Here is a 9,927-nt window from a genome sequence, read left to right on the forward strand (position 1 = left end):
ACATAGGTAGAAGGAGGGAAGGATAACTTAACAACAAGGGCCCTCTGAGACCCACTTTCACACACTACATAAACATACAACCACTAGTCTCTCCCCACTAAATAATCAGGGCACACACCCTCCCCAAGACAAGTAAAATGTAATTAGACTTTCATCATTGCCTTATATTTACTATACATTAAAATGTCATAATGCAATATAACTCGGAAAGAATTTCTTGAGAATTTAATGTTGGCTGAATGATCCCTCTGTACTATGCACTGTACTTAATTTCAAGGCCACTATGTGCCTTTTATAACGGTTTTTTATATATCAAAATAGCTATTTTTCTGTAGTGGTGGCTAATTCCCTGGAGAAAAAAATAGTATAATAAACCAAGCACTCTATCATTTAGGAATATTCCTGTCTTGGAACTACGATAAATGCCAGGGTGTAAACATTACTCATTTCAAGACTGCCAGGTAGCCAAATCCAACTTTGTATTCCAGATGTCCTGTCTAATTTGAAAGGTAAACCTCTGATGTTGTTCAGTTGAATTGAAGTGTAACAGAAGAGACAGATGGTCTTACCACTTCTGGTCCAGCGGTCCCGTTTCAGCGGTGCATGTCCCTCCGCCTGAACCGGACACTTTTCTCTTCTCCCTCAGCTTAAAGATTTCACCATATGGGCCCCCAATTATGTGGGAGAAGAAAGTTTACTAATATAAAAATGATGAAGAGGCAACTGGTTTCCTGTCAAAGCCGACGTGGGTGACCTTTTATTCAGCACATCTCTGAATACATCTTCATACAAAATCCCAAAGAATCCCAAATCCCTGACCCGAGTCATGATATATAAATATATACAAGAGACATATCATTGTTGTGTATGTGAAATTTTTGACCAATCAGATGTATCATTTATACTTATGCACATTTTTCTGGCAGGATTCAAGATATCATAATTCTTTGCAGCTGGACTGTTTCCATCCAGCCTACAAGTTCACTTCTACAATAACAAGTCCATTAGTCTTTCCTCACGCCAAGAACGTTTCCTTATGTAACTTGTTCCCAGAAAGGCCTTGCATGCTGCTCAGAGTGAAAAACAATAGTAACACTTTTAATCTACCAAGCAAAGCTTTAAGCTTCCACATTAATGGTTGGATCTAACAAAAGGGAAGCCTGTAGCTTCCTTAAAGTCGAACATTGTATTGTATCGTGTTGTATTCGACTACAATACAATAGAGAGCAATATTAGGCTATTTTTGTTATAATACGTTACCTTCAAATATCATGTTTGTACTTGTAGTTTAAATGTTTCTTGTAACTTGGTTTCTTGTTTTTGTGTTCCATTTTTATTTTATTATTTTTTACAGCTTTCTGTTTGGTTTTGAAAATTCTGGTGAGCTTGATCTTTCTCTTTAGATTTCATCCTGTCTCTGTTGCATACTTTATTTTTTGTTTATAACTACATAAATGCACAGTGACAGACACATGACATTGTCTCTTCTTCACAGGTTATCTGCAGCAGAAACATGGATATTTTCCAGCAGGTCCTACAAAGGTCACTAGTGACACATCTTGTGATACAATGTATAGAAGAAAACAACCTAAAGAAGCTTAAAAAGTTACTGAAAGACAACCCTATAAATGGTCTTTATCCCTACAGTAAAGTACATGATAATGTAACCCCACTGACTGCTGCTGTGGTGAACCATAACATAGAGATTTGTAAATACCTTCTAAAATCCAGTGCAAACCCAAATATATCCTCCTCAAATGGTTTTACACCTTTGGATTATGTCTCACTAGCGAAAGCTCCAATTGGTTTTGTGGAAGAACTTCTTGAAGCAAGAGCAGATCCAAATGGGTGGAGTCCTGTCGAACTTCAAATATTTACACCACTGCAAACTGCTGCCCTTAATGACAGAGAAGATGTCATCAAGATGCTCCTCTCAGCTAAAGCAAGAGTAACATTGTTACCATTAACACTCCCAAACAGTCTGAACAACAATAAAAAGATAGCTCAGATTATTCATGATTTGGCATCTAAAGGTAATGGGGATTGCTCCAAAATCTGTTATTTCTTGGATGTGGCAATCGCTGTGCCAGAGGAAACACCAGAGAAAGTTTTTCGAATCTTTCATGATCACATGTTACTGAAGGATCCTTACAGCCATTTGACCATGATTGAAGTGCTGTTCACTGTTAATGGGCAAGGTGCAGAAGAATACAAACGGAGAAGTATTCAATGGCTGAAGGAAATCGATCATTTAAACAACTACATAACAGATGCAGTCGATCGTTTACAACACATCCCAAAGGTGGTAGTGAGAGGTGCAGTTGATACGTTAAATGCAGTTTTCTGTACAATGGATGACATACCAGATGATCAAGCAAAGGCCATCATTTCCAAACTGCTGGATCTGCTTCAGTTAAAAGAGAGACATTCAACATCATGGGATGCTATTCTGGAAAGACAGCAAAGTATGAAATATGAAACTTGGGAAGCTGTTCTCCCAACAATTTATGTGATAACACAGAAAACAAAGGCCATCGACAGCTGGGAATCCAGGTTCATTGAAACATTGTGCAACACAGTTTGCCCTTTTGCTGATGAGCAGTACACCTCTGATATCAGGACCTACACTTATGGCATATTTGCAAACTTGCTCACAGCAAAGATTTTTAAATCGGGTCTGATAACCTCAGTACCCGAGGACATACTGACATATGCAGACATGAGAATGAATGACAAGCTGAAAGAAGGACTGAAACGTCTGAAAAATCATTTGGAAAACCCGATTTCTGAATGTGATGGAACCACTATCGTTGCCAAATCCAAAAAGAAGAAAAAGAAAAAGAAGAACAAGACAAAGAAAAAAGAAAAGGAAAACGCAAACTGTGGTGACGACGCAACTGCAGTTGATGCAGAAACAGCTTCTTTAGTAAAATCAGTCTCAAATGTAAGGCTATTTAACAACAAAGCCTCACCAATTAGAAAATGGCTTCCAATCAGCAAAAGGTGGAATGAAAAGCTTAGCAAGCTCGCTAGTATCGATGAAAGTGAAGTGACACGAATACAGAGCATTATTTATGTAAATAATGAAGAATCTCACATAGCAAAGGGAAGTGATGGTACTGAAGTGTTCCTTGGACTGAGAGATGATGGCACAGAAGTTGCAATCAAGAGAATGTCTAAAAGCAACTATAAAACTTTGAAAAACGAAGAAGGAATCCTTCGACTGCCAGAACTAGATCATCACTCTATTGTTCGATACATTGATCATGCGGAGGATGAAAACTTTGGGTATCTTGCCCTCCAGCTTTGCGAGTACACCTTGGAAGAACTTATCAGTGATGGTAGTAATGATCCTCTGAAGAGAAAGACACTTGCCTACGAGCTTCTTGAAAGTTTAAGAGTGCTTCACTGTCAAAATCCTCAAATTCTCCATCGTGATCTAAAGCCACAGAACGTTTTAATCGGTAAGAACATTTCAGATATTTGATGCTCATTAGATGCTCTTTAATGTTTATGTTTACTATTAAATTGTTGAAAAAGTTTATTTTTGAAAGAGTAATAACTGTTTTCCTTGTAAGAGTGTTGGCATAGATAATAACTTATATAATGAGCCTTTATAGTACTGTAAATGTAAGGTCAGAAGACCAATTCTGTTTCAAAAGATAACACTAACATTTTGTAACATTTTAATGTTAACGTTTTAATAATAATTGGAATCTGTCATACTATGCTATTTTTTTTGTAATAAATAATTTCCTTTCTGTGTGCATTACCAATTTTCCATTGTAAATCCAAGCATCTTTTCCATCACCAATTGCTACAACAACAGTAGCGTCACGAAACCTCCCATTTGATTCAATGAAACCTGAAAGACTAAAAAAATATATATAAAACACATTCAGTCAGAACAAGATAAATATTATTTGTCTGTCATTTGAGGCTCCTGATTTTGAAATATTGACATTTTCCATATTTGTTGACCTCTTCTTTTAAGAGTTTCTGTAAATAATTTAATACATAGTAATCAACAGCACCGTATTTGACATCCCAATATATTAGTGCATCTTTTTTCAATTACCTATATAACTTTTTTTTATTCGAACTTTCCACAGTTATAGCTCAATTTGCCATGTTCCAAAAATATTACATTGCAGAGTAGTCTGGGCTGTTTTATTGTTGTAGATTGTTTTGCTCTTTATAATAATAAGCAATGAATAGGACTATACTACAAGTTTGCAAATAATGTAGCTAGGCTTTTACTTGGTTATTAAATGGCTAAGTCAAGGGTATACCATAGCATTTTCTGGTTGCCATCACACTATTAATTTCCTACAGTCAAAAATCATTGTAAAACGCCACTTAAGAAAAAATATTCTCTTTTTTCTCTTCTTTGTTATGATTTGTCCTGCAGATGTTAAGGGGAAATCAAGATTGGCTGATTTTGGGATAAGTAGACGCTTGCCCAAAGACCAAACAACTCACCAAACAGTAAGTGCTGGAACAAAGTGCTGGAAAGCCAGAGAGACTCTAGAGGAGGGTTGCATTGTGTCATACAAGTCAACAACTGATGTACAGGTGAGTTTTACTGCAACACCTACTCATTTATTGACCTTCTATCATAAGATAAGCTCAAATGTTTTGTTATCTTTTAAGGTGGCAGGGATGCTGATTTATTATATCCTGTCTGGAGGAAAGCATCCATTCAACATCACCAAATCCTTTCAGTTGGAATCCAACATTGATGAAGGGAATTACAGTTTGGATTATGTTCAGGATGTTGTGGCAAAAGATCTAATTGAATGGATGATCAACAAAGAACCAACAGACAGACCGAGAGTTGAACAATGCCTGATTCACCCCTTCTTCTGGCCAAATGCAAAGTAAGACTACAACACAAATGTATTTATTTACTCTTATACATTATGGCAACATAAAGGAAATCTATGTTTTTAATTTAGCTTTCTCTAAGCGTGACCTTAACTGTCACATTATGCCATCAGGACTAGTTTAAAAATGAAACACTGTCTTTGCATCCTTATTGATGTTATATTTCTTACACTTTTGCTGTTTTCTGTCATGCTACATATGTTTTAGCACTTGATCAAACATTTTGATGTCTATTTACAGAAAAGTTGAATACTTGAAAAAAGTTGCTAACAGAGAGGAGGTGGCAAGGTACCAAAATGCAGACCAGAAGTTTATAAATTCACTTGAAAAACATGCAGATCATGGAACCTTCTCACAGTGGAAAGAAAAGGTGAGTGCAACAGAAGAAAACCTCAAGAGATCACCATGAAGTGACTAATTACTCACCAAAGTCTGAGGAACTTAAAGTATGAGTTTTCTATCTCATTAATGTGTCTTTCTTTCTTTGTTTGTTTGTTTCTTTCTTTCTTGCTTTCTTTCTTTAGTTTCCACAACAACTGGTTCAAAAGATGGATGGAAAGAAGAAACCCTACTCTGACAACATTCTGGGTTTGCTGCGTTTCATTCGCAACATGCTTGAGCACTAGTAAGTTAAGATACAAATTATGACAATAAAAATCTAATACTGATTCAAATATTTTCTTGGCTTTTACTTTAGCTGCAGAAACTCTTTTAGTATATTAGGACACATCCACTTTGTCTTTTGCGTTTCCTTTTTTTCTTTTTTACATTGGCATCTAGCAAGTAATGTTATCCATTAATGTTTCAGACTTTGCTTCATGTTGCATAACTGTAGCAGGAGTAGTACCCTCTATATAAAAAAAAACTCAAGACTTTTATAACAAGAACTACATAAACAAACTACATATAAGCTATAAAATGTCATGTACTGAAAAAACATTTATCAGATGTTTATTCAGTTAATATTCGCTCCATGTTCACAGTGCTGAAGATGCTTCCAAAGTTGATGTACTTGCATTATTTCCTGATCTATTTGGATGCGTCTTCAAGTTTGCTAAGGGCAACGGGTGGAATCAAGAGGTCCCATTGAATGAAATGTTTCAGAGTGAAGACTCTCATAGCATCTTTGTGATGCCATCCACAAACATCGAGGAGCACCTGTGTATTTCTGTTCAGGAATCTCAATCCAATAACTTGGAAAAATGTTAATTCAAAAAGGCTTAAAAGACCAAAGAAATGACTGAATCTTGTTCAGATCCTTATGGTATACATGTCCAATCTGAATGCTCATAGTATACTATTTCATTCACTTTAGTCTTTGTGGATCAATCTATTACTTGATCAGCTTTGTACCTGTTCTCACTGTTTCTGGTGTCTTTGAACATCAAATTTACATGTAAGTGTTTAAAAAAATGTTTGCTAGAATTGACATTCTTAAAACTGTTTTTTATGTATGTAGATTTTACAAATGATGCTTTTTACAGAGTCTTCTTAAAAATTTTGTTCTGAAGTTTTGACATACAAACAGTGTTAGAATCAGGTAAATACCAATATCTAATTTTGTGTATCCCAACCAATTCAGGCAAATGTGTCAAAACAAGTAGCTCCATTATAATGAGCTGTACTGGTAAATATCTCTTCTCCTGGGGATTAACGTGCAGGAGCAGGTCTGTGAACACAATACATACGAGTCACCATAAGGGCACGTTCACACTGCAGGTCTTGACGCTCAATTCTCTTTCTATAATCAGATTTTTTTTTGCGTCATCGTTCACACTTCTTTTAAAATGTTGCCTGTATCTGACTCCAATGTGAACTGTTTGTGGTTCCAAACTGACCCGCATTTGCAAATGTTGTCACGCACAGCACACTTCAGCAAACATAGAAGATGGTGGTTTAAAGTTTCAGCAGGTGCTGAGGAGGAAACGCGTGAATAAAGCACAAGTGAAACTGTGACATTCGGGTGTTTTGTGAAGCTTTTTCTGTTGATTCATCAGAGAAGTCTGTTTGGATGTGGGGACAATCCAAATCCCAATTTGACTTGAAAAAAGGTGTCAGTCCATATATTAATGAGGTATAACATCTCGCTGTCCCTCCACCGTCCAGTACAGTTGCAGCTTTCAACCATCTTGCTAACTGCTATCACTTCTCACCGGTGTTAAGATGTGACAAATGTCAATGGAAAGTCACATCAAATCCACCTTGGTTGTTCCCACTGGAATCACGTTCAAAAAAATTAGATACGAGACAGACTCAACCCTGGCCCATATCGTATTCAAAAATCAGATATGGGCCAGATCTGACTGTTAACACTTGTTCTAAAAAGTCCGAGCTGGTCACTTGACACCAAAAAAAGTCTGATTTGGGGTACATTTACCTGCAGTGTGAACGGAGCCTCGTGTCTCCATCTCCAGATCTGTAGAGCCACAGAAGGAGGCAGAATCTGCTACTTCACACAGCTCCTTTCAGCCTGCTTTTTTTCAAACATAAGGTTGTTGAGGTCTGCGTTACCATGCATCATTACTACATTGTGTTTTAGTTAAGTTTTATCTCATGTTTGGTTTCTCTAAGCATTATTTTCTTTTCACCAATTGATTTATCCATAATATAGAAACTTTTGGGATTATCTTACATTTTTAATGCATTGCTAAACTTGATGTAAAGATGACATCTACTTTATAGGATTCAGTCTATTTTTTTCTGTTCATTATAAGTTTGCTTATATAAAATTAGGAAAGTAAAGTAAAGATTTTGGTATTTATATTTAAAGGAGAAGTTATCCTTTTAGGGTTCTTGAATTTGAATATTTGACTCATACCAAAGCTAAAACAGACATTTTACTTAATCATAATGCAGCCAAAGATCAAACATTGTCTTAACTGTATAAAAGTTTCAACAATGAATTGTGTAAAGTAACAGCTTTGGTGTCGAGATAGCTTCTGAAAATGTACCAGTTTAGCGGATTTTATTTAAGTAAAATAATTTGGGAAAATGCAAATAAATGTATTTTATTAATGCCAAAGGAAAATTAAATGCTGCATTAAATCTCTGCTGCTCAATTACAGTTATAGTAAGAGGATCCTCAGAATTTTGTCTGTCATGTTTTTAATTTCAGGAAGCATTCGTCTTTGTACAGGCATCTGTAGAGGCTCCAGAGGCTGTTATATCCGGCTCACGGAGAGGGTTCCATACAACCAAATGGCACTGGAACCTTTGAAACCTCGGTTCTCTAAATCACACGTCACTCTGTGAAATTACCACTCAGTAGTGGAAAAACACATACTTCATTATTGCACATAAGTAACCTCCTGTTAGTTGACATCCTAGCTCTCACTGAGACCTGGATTAAGCCCAGTAACAATGCTACACCGGCTGCACTTTACACCAACTCCACATTCTCCCACACGTCTTGTACATCTAGGCAAAGTGGTGGAACTGGCCTTTTAATTTCTAACACATGGAAATATAACCAACTGCTACACGTAGCTAAATACACCACCTTTGAATAACATGCCATTCAGATCTGCATGGTTGTCGCACGTTTCTGTGCTCTCTTCCATCCCTGACGAATACTGTCCCATAATGGTCCTCTGTGATATTCATTTCTATCTTGACAGTCCTGACTTATCAGTTTTTCTGTCTCTGCATACATTTCAGCTACAACTGGTCCACAGTCCTCAGACTAACAAAGCTGGCTAAGATCTAAATTTCCTTTTAACAAAAAACTGTGCTATAGAGGCCCTCTCTGTCACACCTTTGCACTTTTCGGACCACTATTTTATTAACTTCAGAGCGAGTCTCCTGGGAAGATCAACTGCCTTCACCCGCATGGTTTCCTTCCCCACCGTAACCTGTGGCCCATAGCTTCTCCTTCCTTGTTGCCTCTTTCTCTTCCAACCTTCAGCACATTGTTCTCACTGGATGTCTATATTGCCACAGAGTCAACAGGTCTATTCTGTCCTCTTGTTTGGACAGTCTGCTAGTCACCTAACGCCAAGACCTGCAAAAAGAAAATGCTGCAAATATGAAGATTCTGCAAACCTAACAAAATTCATGGCATTACTATCATCATTCTCTGCCAGAATCGTTGATGGAAAAAGGCTTCCTTCACTGATTCGATTTACAGAACTACTGACTCTTGGAAACTATTTTCCACCTTCATAACTTTACTAAACTAACCACTTTTGCCTCCTAGTCTGATGGCAGACTATTTTGCCTCATATTTTACTGACACAGTGGCAGCTACAAGCCAACAGTTGACCAAACTGACTACGCTAAATCTTCCCTAATAAAGAGTGCTACTACCTTAGAATGCAGAGGTCCAACTGCAACTTCTTACTACATGCCCTTGGATCCTGTTTCTACAAGACTACTGCAGTCCATAGCTCCTAGGGTAACTGCGTGTTATTAACACTTAACTGACATCAGGCCCGTTTCCAACCACACTCAGGGATGCTTTTGTAACACAGCTGCTGAAGAAACCCGGCTATGTAGGCTGTGAGAAAAACCTTAAAAGAAGCCCGAACACCAGCCAAGTCCTCAGTACTTATCCTGTTCAACCTATTATTGTTTTACGCTGTCAAGCACAGTATCTTTGTTTTTACTCTTCAGCATGGGCATCAGAGGAAGAGCACTCTCCTGGTTTGAATCGCACCTCACTATTCGGTCATTAAACTTATCTGCATCGCACTACCTCACCTCAAGGGTCAGTACTTGGACCTCTTCTCTTTCACATATACACCACCTCACTATGGCCAGATCATCCGAATTTATGAAACACTCTGTTAAAAAGACTAACAAGTAAAAATGGGAAAATAACAGCTTTTCAAGATAGCACTTATATTTTATTTTTATTTTATTTCAATCAAGTAAAGTTATCTGTCAAAGTGCAAGCCAAATAAAATTTGAGCTACTTTAGATTTCTCTTAATGTCAAGAACATGCATTTTTTTTATCCTTTACACTTCAACAACGGTCTTTCGTCATGTCTTTGTTTTCAACCAATAAACATCTACATGGTTTAAACAATTTAAGAGCAGAC

General features: G+C 37.1%; 1 protein-coding gene across 1 annotated transcript; it reads left to right on the forward strand.

Moving 5' to 3' along the window:
* The first annotated feature begins 1,356 nt into the window (after window positions 1-1,356).
* LOC124880265 lies at window positions 1,357-8,859 on the forward strand. Its single transcript, XM_047385255.1, has 7 exons — window positions 1,357-1,380; window positions 1,496-3,464; window positions 4,412-4,575; window positions 4,654-4,880; window positions 5,128-5,257; window positions 5,412-5,512; window positions 5,871-8,859. Exons 2-7 carry the CDS (start codon window positions 1,514-1,516, stop codon window positions 6,094-6,096), a joined length of 2,799 nt encoding a protein of 932 aa, XP_047241211.1. The 5' UTR covers window positions 1,357-1,380; window positions 1,496-1,513; the 3' UTR covers window positions 6,097-8,859.
* Window positions 8,860-9,927: the final 1,068 nt, after the last annotated feature.

This window comes from Girardinichthys multiradiatus, chromosome 14, assembly GCF_021462225.1.
Source record: "Girardinichthys multiradiatus isolate DD_20200921_A chromosome 14, DD_fGirMul_XY1, whole genome shotgun sequence".
Taxonomy (NCBI): Eukaryota; Metazoa; Chordata; class Actinopteri; order Cyprinodontiformes; family Goodeidae; genus Girardinichthys; species Girardinichthys multiradiatus.

Coding starts and splice junctions, on each gene's coding strand:
- LOC124880265 (XM_047385255.1), top strand. CDS start 1,514: ATGGATATTTTCCAGCAGGTCCTACAAAGGTCACTAGTGACACATCTT. Junction 4,576..4,653: donor AGTCAACAACTGATGTACAG/GTGAGTTTTACT, acceptor TTATCTTTTAAG/GTGGCAGGGATGCTGATTTA. Junction 5,513..5,870: donor CGCAACATGCTTGAGCACTA/GTAAGTTAAGAT, acceptor CCATGTTCACAG/TGCTGAAGATGCTTCCAAAG.